This window comes from Dreissena polymorpha, chromosome 2 (assembly GCF_020536995.1).
Source record: "Dreissena polymorpha isolate Duluth1 chromosome 2, UMN_Dpol_1.0, whole genome shotgun sequence".
NCBI lineage: Eukaryota > Metazoa > Mollusca > Bivalvia > Myida > Dreissenidae > Dreissena > Dreissena polymorpha.
This window is the reverse complement of record NC_068356.1, coordinates 27,274,748-27,293,773: the sequence shown is the minus strand read 5'-3', so window position 1 is coordinate 27,293,773 and position 19,026 is coordinate 27,274,748. Positions and strand designations below refer to the sequence as shown.

Below are 19,026 nucleotides of genomic sequence, written 5' to 3'. Positions count from 1 at the left end.
GTAAATTTGTCTTTCTTTCCAAACGTTCATTGAAAGGTTTAATGGTAGAGCACTACTGAAATACTACTTGCATTCTCTGTCAGAGTTGTTACTCTTACTTTAGCCGAGGAAAAGGCTCCGTTTCCGATTCACTGTAATATGCGTTCATTTTATGCTTTCCGATGGTTTATAGAGACATATCAGTGAATTAAAACTGATATTTGACTGTTTCAAACAGTGAAAATTAACAGTGAAAAGTATCGATAATTTTTATTTGCATCAAGGGCGATTACTCTGCCAATTAATGTTTATAAAACATATAAAAATAAGCTTCCCTTGAACATACTACATGTAATAACATTTCGGGGCGCCCAAAGGGGTATTCTATTTTCCGGAGTGGCAAAAATACAAAAAGAATAATTTGTAAGCATAACATAAAAAGAAAATGTGTTGGATTTGGTGGAATATCGATTTTAATTCACTCGTGATCATAGATTTTTTTTTTCACTAGTTGCGAAAATATCATTTTCTATGATCACGAGTGAATTAAAATCGTTATTCCACCGAATCCTTCAAATATCCTCTATGAATTTCGAAGTTTCTGAGGTCATTCATGCTGAATGTGTGTGAGAACACAATGTATATTTGCAATTGGAATACCTGCAGGACAAACCATTTGTCCAGTGTGATGACTACCACATAAACTCACATTCGTGGAGCAAAAAAGGGTTCAAATAAATTCGTGTCTTCTGTCGCGGAAATTCCTCAATCAATAGAAGAACAAAATAATTCTCCATGGTCATTTTTTTCTTACGTCTTACTAAAAAGGTAATTATAATACATCGTTTGTATCTGTTATCCGATATTTAAAAGTGTTCACCGGATGCAAAATAATTCTTCAACATGCTCTTGAATTATGATTTTAGCATTCAACCGTTTGCCACTATCTGCATATGCCTCAGTAGCTTTTCGCATAGTGATACAAAGGCATCGCCGTTAAATCAAATGCCCTGTAAGTATAATCAATGCAGATAAAATAAACCCGATGTGTTTATCATGTTTATCATTATTGCATTTTTTGTACATCAAGAAATCGATTCGACATCAGATGTAGGTAATTTTTTAAAAGCGGTGTAACAATATTCGAACTTTTATCAGTTGTATCTAGATTATTTTCAACCGTCAATTTTATATTTAATTTCTCATTATATTATTTGCGGTTAGTTAATAAATTTAATTTTAGAGCATGTAAAAAGCAAAAGAAACAAACTGTTTCTATTCATATTCTATTAGGTCACAGAAGCTTGTTTAATAAACAAATTAGACGAAAAGTAGTTTCTGTTCCGTTATTTGCGGCCTGACTACTGGTCTTCAGAGAAGCGCTTATCTAATTTTTACAGACCACAGAAAAATTGTCCATACAGGTGTCACCAAGCACACTACTATTGGGATAATTGTATAGAAGCTTGGCTGTAATGTAGGAAATATTTAAGGAATACACAAAACGCCAGTATATAGTAAAATTAGACTGAACAGAAGTCGGAATAAGGAGTTTGTAACAACACACCTGCCGAATCAACTAGCCCTGAAAATAGATGGCGCTGAAGCGTCGAACCTTCGCCCGGCCGTCGCCGCAATACGAGCCCGCACCTCTCAACATTGGTTAAATTTGATTAAATACCAAAAACCTCCAGTTCAGCTATAACATGCACGTATGCAGTCACAAGTGCCCTTTATAGCAATAAACACAATATAGGTAAATATAAATATATTTACATACAGTAATACTCTTCAGTGGCACTCAATTTTTCTGAAAGTTTATTACATGGAATTTACGTGTTATTGAATATGCTGCAATTGTTTCTGTCTCATTTCGACTGTAAAACACAGACACGTGTTTGCATGTGTGTGCGTGTTTAGAAGTTTTCGATGTTTCAATTGAGAACCTGGAGTGTGTCCCCATGTTCCTACCTAATTAACATCTAAAAATGCAACTTACCAGTTGAAAATAATTTATGTTTTTCACAAAAAAAATATTGCCGTTATATTGTACTCTAACGTACGTTAGTTTATAAGTGGAGTGTATCCGTATAATGAACGACAACTCTTGTGTTACGCAATAGTTCGGGTTACTTTAAAGAACAGTTATCACGCCGACAAACCAAAACGGATAATGCCGAAAGTTTTTTATGCCAATACGCGAAAATACACCGAATCATACCAGAACAAAATACTTTCAATTTGCAGGATATGCCGAGTAATCCTAATTGAAATCCGAACAAAACAACAATAATATGCCACATAGGATTTCTCACGGAACAGTGTGCTATTTCAGCTAATGGCTGGAGTAAAAATTTAGAAAAAAAGTATATCAGAACGAACGAAAACAATTAAACCACACATATCTCAATGTCATGAAATAGTTAAAGAAACTTTCTCATTTGTTACTAGAGGGAAAAAAACATGTACCGGTACAACTGCTACACAATCTTTGGAAACAACAGGCAACTGCACATACGCGCACACTTGTTTAAAACGTGTCGCATATTGATTTCATGGGCATCTCCGGATAACAGGCGAAACCTTACAATATTACAATAAGATAACGGCCAAAACACGGCATTTCATAAAAATCGAAATCAATTGATACATAGGATGATGAATACGTGTTTTTTAGCAAGTTTTATTATTAAAATGTGTATAATGTGTATGAACACGTTTAATACCGTTCCTGAAGTTGGTTCTCATCCAATCTTTGTACATTCGCACTGTTTTGTTGAATTCTCCCTTAAAGGGATCTTTTCACGCTTTGGTAAATTGACAAAATTGAAAAAAGTTGTTTCAGATTCGTAAGTTTTCGTTTTAGTTATGATATTTGTGAGGAAACAGTAATACTGAACATTAACCATGCTCTAATATAGCCATTATATGCATCTTTTGACGATTTTAAAACCTAAAAATTGTAAAGCGTTGCAACGCGAAACGATTGAATAATTTGGAGAGTTCTGTTTTTGTCGTTAAATTTTGTGAAACTACGAAGATTGCTTATATAAGGTATAAAGTACGTTAAGAATGTACTCGGCGGAATAGCTCAGTAGCCTAAAGCGTTTTTACTTCAGGACTCTGGCAGGACTCCAGGGGTCACTGGTTCGAAACCTGCTCCGGGCAATGTTCTTTTCCTTTTTTTATTTTTTTTCTTGATTTTTTACTGGAGCTTTTATGATCCAATGTTTACATTTATCAATATAAAGCATTTAATGAATAAGTAAAAAAAATGCCAAAATCTGTGAAAAGGCCCCTTTAAAGGGACTATGCCAACTAAAAGAAACATAATCAATCTAGTAAGATCTTTGTCGAGCGCACTTGCGGAAAGCTCGATAGCGTAATGCGATGTTATTATGTTATTATAACGTACACAACAACGGCGATTTCATTGAACATTTATTTTGCTCTTTATCACGAACGCTTTCCACCAAAGTCCACACAATTTTCTTATCATGCGAGGCAATATCGGGCCGCGCGACAAAATGGGATTGTGAATATTATACCTCCAGCTATCTATAGTGTTGTGACTCTCCATCAGAATGACTAGCTAAATACAAATTGAAACACTAGACGAATGTACAGCCCAGCCTGACTTATCACTCACCTAAAAATAGCGGCCATTTGTCCACAGCGGTCAGTATATGTCCTCCCCGGCGAAAATCATAATCACATGAGAATGAGGGTCGACTGTTGATAAAATACATGGTAAAATGCGTAATTTAAACAGTAAGCGATTGCACCCATGCTTTTTGCGATTTTCTGCATCCTATGTGTGTCTGCAGATATTTGAACACAATTATCTTCAAGAGTCATAATATTCTTAGAATATGATCCGAGCCGTTTCGCGTATTAGACAGTGATGCACAATGTTTAAAGTATAATCCGTTTCGGTTACCCGCCGTGATAATTGACGTTACGTCTACCTCATAATTTATTAAACATGTCTTTCTGTTCTTGGTTCGGCGCTGAAAAATATAGGGATCATTTTGACAAAGGTAACATGAAAAGATAAGTTGTTCTGTTTAGTAGTCAGTTTATGTTGAAGGGTATAATTTTTTGCGCAACACTCGTGAAAAATTGGTCTGGTAGTATTTTCCGGACATATTTTTTTCCGGACGTAAAATGTTTTCGTTATGTAACCTCTTTTCCATTTTTGTGTCGCAAAATCAATGAAATGCTTGCATTATTAGGACTGTTGTATTGATCTTTGAAAAAAAAGTTTCATGTTGATATTCTTAACAAATGGGTCTGCCGTGTCTGAATATGAAATGAACTGGGAAGAAATTTTAATTTATAGGCAGAGCAAAGTTCTTCTTGAATACTTTGAGCTGTTCGTCTTCATCTTTTTATGTCCCCCAATACTATAGTGGGGACATATTGTTTTTGCCCAGTCTGTTGCTTTGTTTGTATGTTTGTATGTTTGTTTGTTTGTTTGTTTGTGTCAAACTTTAACATTTTGCCATAACTTTTGTAATATTTAAGATAGCAACTTAATATTTGGCATGCATGTGTATCTCATGGAGCTGCACATTTTGAGTGGTGAAAGGTCAAGGTCAAGATCATCCTTCAAGGCCAAATGTAAAAAACAGATCCAAGGGAAGTAATAAGCTTTAAAGGGAGATTATTATCTGAACCTGCCAAATGATTTTTTTTTAATAAATCAAAGCGGCACAGTAGGGGACACAGGGCTCAACATAAACGGTTGTCCTATTGCCTCTGGCAAGTAAAAGTTGGGTCCGGGCAAGTAATTTTATAATCTAGTTGTCCACCCGGGCAAGTGCAAAAAAGAACAAACAGCATTTAATTTAGACTTAAATTAGACTTTAATTGCTGTAATCATTTTGTTAATTGTTCAAAAATAAAAAAAGATTTTGTGGTGTATCATTTTAATCTTTAGTAAGAAATATGAGTTTTACAGTTAATGGGGTCTGTAAAACTGTGAGGTGCTTGGGTAGCTGGTTCCACAATCGAGCTTTAGAGATGAAGAAGGAGTGACGATAGGTGTCTGTTCTGCAGTATGGTATCTAGTAACAAACCACTGCACCATCCATGTCTTCTTGTCCATGTCCTCGTGTAGATAAGGGGATCGATGGCTGGAATGTCGAGAAGACTATAGGTGATCCGATACGTCATCAGGAGTTTTGAGTGCTGGCGGCAGAGTTCTAGGGTAGGTGGCCCAAGGTCTGCTATCATCTGGCTAGTGCCGCTTGTGGTCCTGTTATTGCCTATGATGAAATGTGCTGCTCTTCGCTGCACAGCCTCTAACTGTTGGATACATGTTTGTGTGTGAGGGTTCCAAGCTGCTGATGCGTAATCGACCACAAGTCTGACTAGTGACTTATACCACTGCAGCTTTATGTCTTTCGGGCAGCTGGAGAGGTTTCTGCGGAGGAAGGCGAGAGAGTTATTAGCAGACTTAGTGCTGCTGTCCACATGTGGTTTACAGGAAAGATTGCTGGCAATTGCACACCAAAATACTTTCCTGTCTTGGCTATATAAGGCTAGCTGGTGCCCGTGGATGCTGTAGTCTGCTTGTATCGGAGTTGGCTTTCTTGTAATCCTCAGTACATCACATTTGGCTGTGTTGAAGGACATCTTCCAAGTTGTTTCCCAATCTTGGAGGGCATTTAGGTCATCCTGTAGTATCTGTGCATCCTCTGGAGACTTGATCTTTCTGAACAGGAGACTGTCATCCCAAAAGAGCCTTGTTGTGGATTTAACTTTGGAGGGCATGTCATTGATGTACACCAGGAAGAGCAAGGGTCCTAACACCGAGCCTTGAGGGACACCCGATGTCACTGGTGCTGGGTCTGACTGTACACCCTCAACCTGTACCTTTTGACTTCTGTTCGATAGGAAGCTTCTGGTCCAGGTGAGCATGTTTCCACAGATGCCGTAGTGCTTCAGTTTCACAGCAAGGTGTTCATGCGGGACCTTGTCGAAAGCCTTTCTTGAGTCGAGTAAGATGGCGTCTATCTGCTCACTGAAGTCAAGAGCTGAAGAAAGGTCCTGTAAGATCAGAAGTAGCATTGTCTCACATGACTGGCGCTTGCTGAACCCATGCTGTGAGTCCGACAATATGTTCAGGTCTTCCATATGCTGCATTATCTGGCTGTGCATGATATGTTCAATGATTTTACAGCAGACAGAGGTGAGGGAGATAGGCCTGTAGTTGGCAGGGGTGCTTTTGACGCCCTTCTTGAATATTGGAGCCACCAATGCTTGCTTCCCGTCATCAGGCACACAGGCTTGTGACAGAGAGGCCTGAAAGATGAGGGTCAACATAGGTGAGAGTTCAATTGCAAATTCCTTTAAGAACCTTGTAGGGATGGCATCTGGTCCTGTTGCCTTGTGTGGGTTCAGGTTCCGCAAGAGTTTGTGTACACCCTCATTTCCTATGTTGAAGGTTACCATTGATGGGTATGGTGTTCCGCTCATCTTTGTAACACACTTGTAAACTGCTCATTCAAGATTGCAGCCTTAGACATTGGGTCATTATACAGGAGACCTTCATGTTTCAGCGGGCAAATACCACTGCTGTCACATCTTCTTGTTTTGATGAAGGAATACAGCTTCTTAGGGCTGCGATCTTCAGATACAGTATTGCTTATGTATGTGTTGTATGCCCGTCTGCACTTGTATTGGACTTTTTTTTTTGCAGCTGTTTATATCTGGTGAGGTCTTCTGGTTACCCTGTATGTTTGGATCTCCTGAGGGCCCTCTTCTTTTGTCTTGATAGGTGCTTGATCTTTCGATTCAACCAGGGTTGGTTGAAACATTGTGTTGCAAGTTTTGATGGTACATGTTTTTCTGTGGTGTAAATACAGAATTGCTTAAATTCTTTCCAAAAAGTGTTGATGTCTGTATCAGAATTATGTCCGTTGAAAAAATGTCACGAAATTCGTCAATAGTTGTTCGGGTGGTAGCAAGGTCAGCATGTTTCCAAAGCAGAATCTTTGTCTGAGGTGGTTTGGCTCTGGGAACACGTGTTGAGGCCTGCACAAATACAATGTCATGGTCACTGACGCCTGGGACTGGCTTGATATTCTCTACCAGTGATGGCCTATTTCTTATAAAGAGGTCGAGGATGTTGTTACTTTTTGTTGGGAATGCTACGCACTGTTCTGCCCCTAAATCAGCAACAATGTCAAGAAATGTTTGGTTGGTCTTGCTTGAGTACGAATTACCATTGATGGTATTGGTATTCCAATGAGTACATAATTATGTACAGATCAAAGGTCTTGCTTGTAGAGGCAAAATCCATATTTAAGAAATATGTTTTGCTATTCAAGTATTTCTCTAAAATTGAGTTCAGTCAACCTAATTAATTGTTACAAATACAATTTATATTTTGTCATCAACACCTTTTTGGGTGTCTTTTGTGGAGAAATGATCTGACAAATAATTTTTTTTTATAAAAAAATGGTATCAAACCCAAAGCATAAGTTTTGAATTGAAGGTTCAATCTTTATTACGGATGTGCTGGAGATAGTTAATGTATTATGATTTTTTATATTTGAAACAAGATCTGTCTTACGGTGGATTCTGGAAGTAGCAGAAGTATAATTTCTGAGCATCTTCAAATTCGGAATTCTCTGGGGTTTCCATTACAAAAACTTACACATTCGCGTGAACTGTTAAAGTGTTTGAATCTTGGATTAATGTTATTGTTTCTGCGAGCACACCATATCATGTAAGCTGCTTTAATTTGGGCATAAGGGTTATATTGATGATCTTTTTGTGATGATTTATGCCAGAAAATAGTTTAAATTTAAGTTAATGAGGCTCATATTACTGCTAAAAGTGCCACTTGGATTCCAGACCATGAGTTTATGTAAAAAAAGCTGTTGTCAACTCCCAGCGACCCGTTGGGTCAATAGGATTATTGCAACAAAGGCTGAGCTATTCGTTTATTGAAAGAAATGTATGAAAGAGCCTTGTTTAAGTTGCAACAATGTTGAATAAGTGCTTTACACTGCTTTCTAGTAATGTTTAATGAACAACAATTATGGCTCTATAGTCAACTCTATATGACATGTTTCAGTTAGTGAACTCTATATGACATGTTTCAGTTAGTGAACTCTATATGACATGTTTCAGTTAGTGAACTCTATATGACATGTTTCAGTTAGTGAACTCTATATGACATGTTTTTTAGTTAGTGAACTCTATATGACATGTTTCAGTTAGTGAACTCTATATGACATGTTTCAGTTAGTGAACTCTATATGACATGTTTCAGTTAGTGAACTCTATATGACATGTTTCAGTTAGTGAACTCTATATGACATGTTTCAGTTAGTGAACTCTATATGACATGTTTCAGTTAGTGAACTCTATATGACATGTTTCAGTTAGTGAACTCTATATGACATGTTTCAGTTAGTGAACTCTATATGACATGTTTCAGTTAGTGAACTCTATATGACATGTTTCAGTTAGTGAACTCTATATGACATGTTTCAGTTAGTGAACTCTATATGACATGTTTCAGTTTACTTAAATTTTCCGTTAACATTCGATTTTTTGTCATATTGCAAGTACATTTTTACGTAAAATGTCGACTGATCGTTCTTATTTTTAAATGAAATAAAGTTATAAATCACTACTTCTTTTTTGGTCCTAAAACAATTGCCGGAAGAATTAATACTGTCAATGTGAAAACAACACTCTGAGCCTCTAGTGTTGCGCATGTGCTCAAGTGATATTTGTTTTGTTTCTATTTGCAAGCAGGCAAAACCCAGGATGTTTTGTCCCAAAATAAATTGATACTTTGTCTGAAAATACTCGTCAACCAGTATGGATGAGCACGATTAGGATGTAACATATTGAAGTTAAATGAAACTCCTGAACAATCAAAAGGAAAAAAATATAGTTTTTTGACAGGGTAGTAACTGATATTAACATAGCATTTCAAATAAGCTTCTTATAATAAACATTTGCTTGGAGAAGTGGTTGCCAGTAACATTTAGCTATTTAAGGTCTTGGCTTCAAAAGTTGCTAGACTGTACTTAATGTAGGGACTAGGATGCCTGTTGTACTAAAATGTAGGTATACCCCCACTAAACGAAATTAAGGGGAGTATATAGGAGTGAGCTTGTCTGTCGGTCCGTGTCCGCTCTCTAATTCAAGTAGTTTTCATCAGATCTTCACCAAACTTGGTCAGAAGTTGTATCTAGATGATGTCTGGGCAAGGTTCGAACATGGGCCTTGCTGGGTCAAAAACATGGTCACGGGGTCACTTAGTGCGTTTTAAACATTCAGCATGTTGTCCGCTCACTAATTCAAGTAGTTTTCATCAGAGCTTCACCAAGCTTGGTCAGAAGTTGTATCTAGATGATATCTAGGCCATGTTCGAACATGGGTCATGGCAGGTCAAAAACTAGGTCAGAAGGTCACTTAGTGCGTTTTAAACATTGAGCATGGTGTCTGCTCTCTAAATTCAAGTAGTTTTCATCCGATCTTCACCAAACTTGGTAAGAAGTTGTATCTAGATGATGTCTAGGTCAAGTTTGAATATGGGTCATGCCGGGTCAAAAACTAGGTCACTGGGTCACTTAGAACGTTTTACACATTCAGCATGGTGTCTGCTCTCTAATTCAAGTAGTTTTTATCCGATCTTCAACACACTTGGTCAGAAGTTGTATCTAGATGATGTGTAGGTCAAGTTCGAACATGGGCCATGCAGGGTCAAAAACCAGGTCACGGGGTCACTTAGTGCGTTTTATTATTTTAGCAAGTCAATCCCCCCACTCATACGGGTTATGTTGATACTAAACTTAAAGGGACAATACTTTAAATTTAGCTGCATGTACGCACTTACACACACTTTTACTGGAGATTACTCTGAAAGTGAAAAATGAAACAGTGTCTTTGGAAGTAATGTTAACAAGAAAAACCCGTTCAATTACTTCTTATGTTCCATGTAATGCGAAAATTGTTCTTATTTCAAATGCGGCCAGCAAAGCTCCAGACCAGTCTTTGCATTGGGGCAGTCTGGTCAGAAGCTATTATTTGACTTTAAAGCACAGATAGCTCCAGACTGCGCGAAGGCAGCATATGGCATAACAACCATTTTTGCATGATGTTGCATATTTAATTTTTAGGGTAATTTTTTTGTAGGTATAGGTTTTGTCTAGAAAACTAAACTGGTAAAGCGAACATTTGTACCGCCTTATTACCATAATAATAAATGAATCAGCGTTGTTTTTTGTCAGTTGTAATGGGGCTAATATAGCCATTTATTTATTTAGGCTCAATTGGTTATAAATTGTTAACTCCGGTACTTTTTAAATGTACCCCTGGTACTCTTAAGTATTCTTACATGTACCCCAGGTACAGAAAATATTCTTACATGTACCAGGCCAATTTAGACTGCACCCGATTTGTATTCCCACCCATAATCCAATGTCTTAAAACACGCAACAAAATACGAAACAAAATTCTCTTGGAACAAAACATGACTCAATAGGATTGTTTGAATAGGAGTTTCGTTAATATAGAGGCCATTTTACAGAGTATTGGCATAAATATGAACATATTTCATTTGAATAACTAAGCCAACAGCAACAATTTAGCTGTAGAATTCTCGGGTACGTTTCAGTATATTTTCCATACCTGGGGTACAATTTAAGTAGTACCCGAGCCGACAATGACCTTTCAAGCTTTATTTAGACCCGTATGAGAAGATATGCTCACAACTGGGACTTTATATATAGTCTCATTACTTCTTACATATCAGAAGATTTGTAATTCTGATATCAATTCACAACCTGTATGAAACTTCCTGAATTGAGAAAAAACTGTACTTGATTTGATTTCCTTATTATGAGCTGCTACAGCACTTGATGTCAAATATTTTTTAACAGAAACTTGTTTAACTTTGTAAAAAAACGCAATTATCATATGCATGGTGTTGAAAACTCTTTATTGTAAAAAGGGAAGAAAACAAGTTGGCAGCAAGATCCAAAAACATAGTAAATGTATTTCATTAAAGTATTTGTTTTATTGAATAACCAATGTTTAAACTATGCATCTACAAAAAATTCAAATATTCTTTAATTTTCTTGGCTTGAATGCAAACTTAAATATTGTAAAATATTGTTTACTGTTAGTTTTGCATATTTTTGTAACAGATAAACTTACTAAATCTATACTAAGTCGATTCAGTACAGGTTTGAAGTTTATCTTGGGGCTGCCATAATTAATATATTGTTTGGTATTTTAAAAGTGCAAAATAATTTTTAATCAACTAAATGGTTACTAAACTTAATGAGTTATGTTTTTGACGGCCAAGCAACTATTTTATTCAAAACCTTTGTACTTTTTTTAATTTTCAGGTGTTTATGCGTGTTCTAACTGTGGCACGGAGTTGTTTCACAGTTCCAGCAAGTATGAGCACCACACACCCTGGCCAGCTTTCAATAACACCATCACACCTGACTGCCTCTCCAAGTATATGGAGTCTCCAACTGCACTGAAGGTTTGACATATAAGCATTGCTCTGGGGTAACTGTCCCGAATGCATGTGTGTATAGTGTCATCCTTAATTAGCCTTTGCAGTCCGCACAAGCTAATCAAGGAAGACACTTTCTGCCTTAACTGGATTTGTCTAAGAAGAAACTTTTTTTAAAGGAAATTTGCTTTATCAGCGGAAAGTGTTGTCCATGATTTGACTGTTAGGACTTTACAAGGTTATCTGGGACGACACTTATATTGTGTATATTGAGCTTCATTTTTCAAGGCCGCTGCTCATATTGTATATCTTGACAGTTAACTTAATGTCTTGTATAATACTCAATGTCTTGTATAATACTCAATGTCTTGTATAATACTCAATGTCTTGTATAATACTCAATGTCTTGTATAATACTCAATGTCTTGTATAATACTCAATGTCTTGTATAATACTCAATGTCTTGTATAATACTCAATGTCTTGTATAATACTCAATGTCTTGTATAATACTCAATGTCTTGTATAATACTCAATGTCTTGTATAATACTCAATGTCTTGTATAATACTCAATGTCTTGTATAATACTCAATGTCTTGTATAATACTCAATTTCTTGTATAATACTCAATGTCTTGTATAATACTTCTTGTAGTGAGACTGAGAAGAGCCAGTTCCTAGTCACTGGTTCTTGACCAGATTTTTGTGAAGTTTAACATCTTGGTTAATAGACCTCAAAACATTGGACATGAGGTGTCAAATAGATGGATAACCTTGATTTGCTTACCAATCTTTATTAAGCATTAAATATATAAAGCTTGAATGCAGACCAAGATTTGGATTTTATTTTGGGTTGGACAGGTCAAGGTTTTTGTGACTCAAAATAGAAAAAGGTTTCTTCGTAATAACTTGAGTTTGAGGTTTTCTAAATAGGTAGTTTAAATGCAGGACACGCTTGTGACTGCATTTTTGGCAAGTCAGATAAAGGTTATGGTCACTTTTACTAAGAACGCAGCTCACAGGTCGTTTCTGTTCAATAACTTAAGTTTTCATTGACCTTTTTTGATGAAGCTTTGCTTACACAGTGACCTTGCTAGGCATAGCATTTGGGGCCAGTTGGTTCAAGGTCAGTGTACATAAATATTGATAAATGACTTGCAGTGAAGAAATTTGTCTGTAGTATTATGCTGAAATGTTGTTTGTATGTAGCTTTCTTGCGTAACTTGGGATTCAACGTTTTTCAGATGCATTAATGGAAAGGTCAAAATCACTACAGAAAAATGATTTTTACTGAATAACTTGCTGTGCGTTTTGATGGAGGTAATGTGCTAACATTTTGTGAATGGGTAGTTTACATGGCTATTGCAAACCTTGCTTTGGATTGCACTACGGGCCAGTTTTCTTATGGGCGAGTCCACTGGAGTATAAATGTCTGTATTTCAGATATCTTGTGCTAAGTGCGGTAATGGTCTGGGCCATGAATTCCTTGGAGACGGCCCTAAGAAAGGTCAGAGCCGTTTCTGAATATTCAGTGCCTCGTTAAAGTTCATCCCGAAGTAGCGCAAGTCAGTAAGTATGAAATTTTGTAATCATTTATATAATAGCTTGTTTTTGCCGGATTTTAAATTGTTTATGTTTAAATTTTTATGCCCTTGTATAATATTTAAAAGTGAATTATGAAGTTTAATAAAACTTTCAGTGGAGATTGCATTGAGTATTGCTAACTTTGAGCAGGTTTTGCTTTCCAATTACATGTAGTTTGTTTTATTCATTTAAAATATGCATATCAATTTACATGTAATTTGATTTATCCAGTACTAGTATTTTATACAATGAAATAAATATTTCTGTTTTCAGAGGAGATTTTATTCCATGCAGGGAAACATGCGGGCCTTATCGATGTAAACAGAAGCAATGAGAACAGACGTCCAAGAGATCTGTTGAAAACGCAGAGATGCCTATCAATGTTAAATTTTAATGTTAAACTTAAACAATATTTTGATGTATTTTATTGAATGCCATAGTTTTAAGTTAACTGTTAATGTATATATATTTTGTTTAATAAGCTTAAAAATCTACGTACTAATTGATATTCACAATTTTTTCCTCATTGTTCACTGACAATATTTTAATTGGTAATGTTGTTCTTTATTTTTATTTTTCAACCTATGAAGATTTAAGGTTTTCAAGTGATATTGAGCACTTGCTCTACCATGCCTGATAGAGAAGTTTCACTGACACAGATGTTTTGTTAAAGGAACATGCCCATGTTTCTGTGCATGGTCTAATAGTGGGTGTGCGCCACATTGCCTGTTGAAGGCTCAGTCTTCCGTGTATATGAAGTCTGGGGGCCCAAGCCTCGTGAAGGATCGCCCCTGGATGGACGTCACCTGCCCACGTGGAGATCTGAGCCCACAACAAGGTCATGGGCTGCGTCACCAAGCAACGCTTCAAGGTGTGATCAGTTTACTTGTTAGGAGATTGTGTTGTATGTATAAATTTGTTGCTATGGATGTTATTAATACACTGTACGAAGGAAGTGTTAATTAATATGTCAACGTTAGTTGACATGGATATTTGTAAATGCACTGTTATTTAATTAGCAGTGTTAAGGAAGGTAGATCTAATTGTACTTTATTTCTGGACATTTGTTCCTATGGATGTTTGTCTAGACACTGAATAAGAAGGTAGCAGTAATATATATCTGGACATTGGTTACCATGGATATTTGTCTATATTTGTTTTAGAATTTATCTTTACTACATCCACTGCTCTTTCCTTCAATGCTGTTCTGATCACATCTTTGGAGCTGGTATATTACTCATGTGAGGGTTTACATTAACATATTGCTGTTTTAACATTTTACCATTTTTTAAACAATTTAATAAACCTACTTGTTGCAAAATAGTAAAAACTAAATGGACACATGTATTCAGATTGACGAAAATTCTAACTGAAACCTCTGAATTCCTATGAGTATTATTAAAAGGAAATTTAAAGAATTTATAAGCATTTTCTTGATGTATGAATCCAAGCATGGTATTGTACATTTATATTCCCATTTACCAGGCAAGCTTTTCTGTAAAACGATGATTAGTAACTGAAGTAACATTACATTGCCAGTATGATGAATGAAGAAAATAAAAATAAGCTAAAGAAGAGAAAAAAGTAATGAAATTCAACTCATGTTTGAATTTAATTTCCTGATATATTAAACTCTGGTACTTCTTTATTGCACTTGTTTTACATGAACTGCTTCCCTGACGTTTTTCCTGTGATATTACATAATTGATTGTTTGCATTTGTGATAAGTGTGCATGCCAAATCGGATATGGGTATATGTGTGTGTCTCTGTGAGCCGTTCTGTATGTGGGTACTGGGGAAATTCTATACAATAACTCATAGTATAATGTTGTGATGAGAGGTATGTGTATGTGAGTGAATAGGCAGTGTGTGCATGTGAAGGTAGAATGTTGAATTGCATTTAAAACCAGATAGCTTGTCTGAAACAGTTTGCTAACAGCAAATGCCAAGTATGATGTATTGCTTTTGATTTTCTCTATAAATCATAGTAAATCAAAGACAATCCTTACGCAAAAAAAACATATTAAATACAGAAATTTAAAGCTGGACAATTGTGACGACAGTATGTGCTAATTACATATTCACTAGACATTTTAGGATATATATGCGTGCTTACAATTTGAATATTTTTTGTTTGTGAAGTTTTGTAGATTTAAATCAAATTGGATACAACAGTTTATAATAATGCTTGTTGTGTAATTGTTTCATGAGCTCCATCCATGTTTTATTCGATGTATTGCAAGGGTGTGGTGTTGTTAATTACCTGTACATGTATTTATAAGACAGATTATGTAGATGTTTTATGTGTCTGTTCATTAGATTACGATTTTGAATTCTCAGTAATGTAAAAAGATTTTGATCTATGTACTGCTGTTTTATAGATAAAATAATGAAACAAACAACCATCTCTAAGCACCATGTCTATACAAGATTTATTTTCATTGACTCCATACACATACTGTACACACCACAAACTATTAAGCATGTTTTATGTGACTAAATTGTTCTTTAAACATTCGCCTTTATTGCGTTCATTAAAAGTTTATGCAAACATTTGTGATGTTCTTGTTTATTTTTCAAGCATGCACCAAAGCGTCGACTGATTAAACATATGTTTTCAAAGCCAAGGGCTGTTCCAGTGTAAATTTTTATTACATGCAAAGCCTTTAAAGGTACATCTTAAAAGCCTTTTTAATTCACATACAATTCTGCGAAGGGCTCACTTTTTATTCACAGTGTTAATGGATTCACCTGTTCAGACATTTGTAATATAGTTGTAAAATAACACATCGCGTTTATTCACCTTGTTAATGGATTCACATGTTCAGTCATTTATACTTTACTTATAAAATAACATTTCAAATTGCAGCGTGAGTCCGGCGATTTTAAGTTTAACAAAATATATTTCTGACACGACCTTGTGATCCTAGTCACACATTTACTCGCCTTCTTGCATCTCAGCTATATTTTTGAAGCATTTCTCGGATCCACGGCATAAATGACGTCACCCTTGCATACACACCGGGGGCGTTAGGGGCCGCACAGCCGCCACCAAATGACGTCACCCCCATCACCGTATAGTGACCTAAGTAAATAAATGTTAAGTTTGTTTACATAACGAATAGTTGCAATTTGCTACATAAACTGATAAAAATGTACTGGAATAAGTTCGAATATACAGCAGCAAAGAAACTGATTCGATTGCTCTTGACATATGTTTTACTGATACATTTGTTAAGGGATATTTGCAGACTCTGATTCAGGAAATCACGACAAGCTCTGTTGATATTTGTTATGCCGAGCGTGTCCGTCAACAATTAAGTCTTGGATTACTAAAAGGCTAAACGCGTTGCCTTTGAAACTTTGACAATTGCTATTTTTGATACTTAAAGTTAAGAAGGCGTTCAATTTACAATATGCGTTTGACCAAGCAAATACAAACTGTCAATGGATCTAGGCGTATATACGCGCAATGCCTAATGTGCGTATGTTTACAAATACATTTTTTCATTAGTCCTGTATTTTCGAAATGAATAATTTGCGCTTGTGAACAAATATTTAAAAAAGATCTTTATTACAAGCTTGCAATGTAGTCACAAACATCATGTAACTTCAATATGCTCACATTATTATTTAACATCTCCTTTCGAGCTCGTATACTTACTAGGAATTTCAAAACGACTAATCTTCAACTATTATTTACCGTTAACGTCACAGACTAGAGGGCCGCCCGAGTCACCGGCACACGAGTCCACACCCCCGATCATGTAGCCTGCGCACACCATCCGCGGTGTGGTCGTGTACTTGTACAAGCGCTGACACGTGACGTCATCAACCAGAGGTACGCGCGCCGCCTGCAGGTGCTCGCTGATTAACTCTGAAATATAGACCGGAAACTGGCAATAGGTTGTTTTAATTTACATTAAACAAAAAATATCTTGAAATTGTTCTATAAATGATCATCTTTCGCGTTTTATATACCCGCATCCCGCACGGTCTTCAAACAACGAACATGTGCTTTAAACTGAATCATTTGCGCGCGACGTATTTCTCAGTTCACGTTATTGTTAAAAAATGTATCCATCTCGTTGGCCGCCCGACTTACCGTCGGCCGTTTGTCCCCAACCGGAAATGATACACTTCTGTTGCCATCGGTAGGAGACAGTGTCGTTTGGGAGGCACGCGGGCTGAACGTAGTCGTTGAATGTGATCCCGTGGCCGTTGTTAGGGGACAGTTGTAGCAGAGCGATGTCGTTGTCGTAGTTAGAGTCTGTTTTAGAGAATGTAACTCATGACAGGTTTTGTTCATAACGATTTGAAGACTTCTCTACATACATAATATATCGAGATACGAGTCGCAAATGTTAAATGAAACATAAAATAGTGAAACAATTTAATGTGTTTATGGATGGAACATTTCTTTAAATGTTTTATACTTTAAAAAGAACTTTATTCGAGAAAAATATAGTTGTCAAAGATTCTTTAATGGTCGTACACTTCGAGTAAGTACACGTGCCGCTTCATATATGAATGTTATAATATACATTGTATAAAATACAAATCAAGAACAATTCAAACAGCCCCATCCCTCGTACCGCTGTATCGCGGATGTGGTAGGATACGCAGCACATTGAACTCCTGCTCGTACTTGTCCTTATAGCCGGAGTTGTGGTCGCCAGTCATAACGACCACGCTACTGCTTATTAAATCCCTGAAAATGGAACTGAAGGGGTTACATATCGGACTCATTCTCTATATTTCGGTGAGCCGATATAAACTCTACATTCTTTCCAGAATCAAAGGTCAAAGAGTAGAGCAAACTGTATAACAATTATGTTGGCTTGAGGGAACGTAGGGATTTTGTCAGAAAAGGCTATGGGATTTTGACAAGTGGACCTTCATCAGTCAATTTTTCAAAAGTAATTGCTTAACGAATGCCAGTTCTTCAATTTACACCTTTTGAATTTAATAAACTGCATTGAAATTGTGTAAAAGATGGACCCTTTGTAATTAGAAATATTTATTAGTCTACATAACAATCGAAATCATATGACGAGATACAAGCTTTATTTTATCACTAAAATAAATAATGATTAAAATATTGATGACGTGAGAGAAACCATGCCTGGACGCGCCTGCATATTCTTTTATAGTTTACTGATCTTAAAACACCACAATATAGCAATACATTGCATTATCTAGTATCACGAAAGTCTTAGTAGATGTAGATATGTATGGTAACGCTTTCCGATATTGCGAGTCGATGAAAGATTCCTAGGTGTATATCCAATCAAAAGAAATAACATATCATCAATATACATACGAATATAATATACAGCTTGATGACATTCAGAGCTTACAAGCCTACTTTGATGTTCACAACGCTTCATGCAAAACTTAGTCTTTTTTTCTTTAAATTAATTAAGATTGATTCAATTTGTACTATTCAAAATAATATTTTCCTAACGTTCCTTTTACCGGAAACAGTGCGCGGCGCTGAGTACCCAGTACTCGCCAACGATGGTGGCGCCGCAGTGGTGCATGTGGTAGCTGGTGAGGGTGCTCAGTCGTCGTCGGATACGCGCCTGCCATGGGAACATACCGTAGGTTGCATCCTGGCCGCCATACACGCGTCCCCTTTTCCGGTACAGAGAGCTATCCAGGTCGACCTCCGAAAGCTCGTCGTCGTCGTCGTTCATTTCGTCGCGGACAGGCGCGTACCGGCTTACATCGCGCCGCCTTCTTCGGCTGGTTTCGAGAGGACGTATTCCGCACGATATGTTGAAATTGAATGAACCGCCTGAAAATGGAATTGCAGTTTATAAAGACATAGCTGTATTTCTGTCTTTGAAGTAAGCTTGAAATATTCACAAAACATGGTCTTGGATCATGAATGGAACAGACATGATGGTGCTTAAAGGTAGCACTAAGCATATGCAAACACCCATTTAGTACCGCTACCAT

At 36.5% G+C, this 19,026-nt stretch overlaps 2 protein-coding genes across 2 annotated transcripts in view; one reads left to right on the top strand and one right to left on the bottom strand.

Annotated features, from left to right (window-relative positions):
- The first annotated feature begins 3,886 nt into the window (after positions 1-3,886).
- On the top strand, positions 3,887-13,482 carry LOC127866336 (methionine-R-sulfoxide reductase B1-like). The gene is made up of 4 exons (XM_052406814.1): positions 3,887-4,019; positions 11,364-11,506; positions 12,922-13,047; positions 13,336-13,482. Exons 1-3 carry the CDS (start codon positions 3,965-3,967, stop codon positions 13,036-13,038), a joined length of 315 nt encoding a protein of 104 aa, XP_052262774.1. The 5' UTR covers positions 3,887-3,964; the 3' UTR covers positions 13,039-13,047; positions 13,336-13,482.
- A 1,987-nt stretch (positions 13,483-15,469) lies between these two features.
- The window catches only part of LOC127866327 (uncharacterized), a 22,943-nt gene continuing 19,386 nt past the window's right edge, over positions 15,470-19,026 (bottom strand). Inside the window, exons 21-25 of the mRNA XM_052406793.1 lie at positions 18,541-18,862; positions 17,658-17,773; positions 17,168-17,332; positions 16,766-16,939; positions 15,470-16,147 (exon numbers count right to left, since the gene is read on the bottom strand). Of these exons, the coding sequence (XP_052262753.1) occupies positions 16,020-16,147; positions 16,766-16,939; positions 17,168-17,332; positions 17,658-17,773; positions 18,541-18,862 (905 nt within the window). The 3' untranslated portion in view covers positions 15,470-16,019. The remainder of the gene's footprint in view (positions 16,148-16,765; positions 16,940-17,167; positions 17,333-17,657; positions 17,774-18,540; positions 18,863-19,026) is intronic.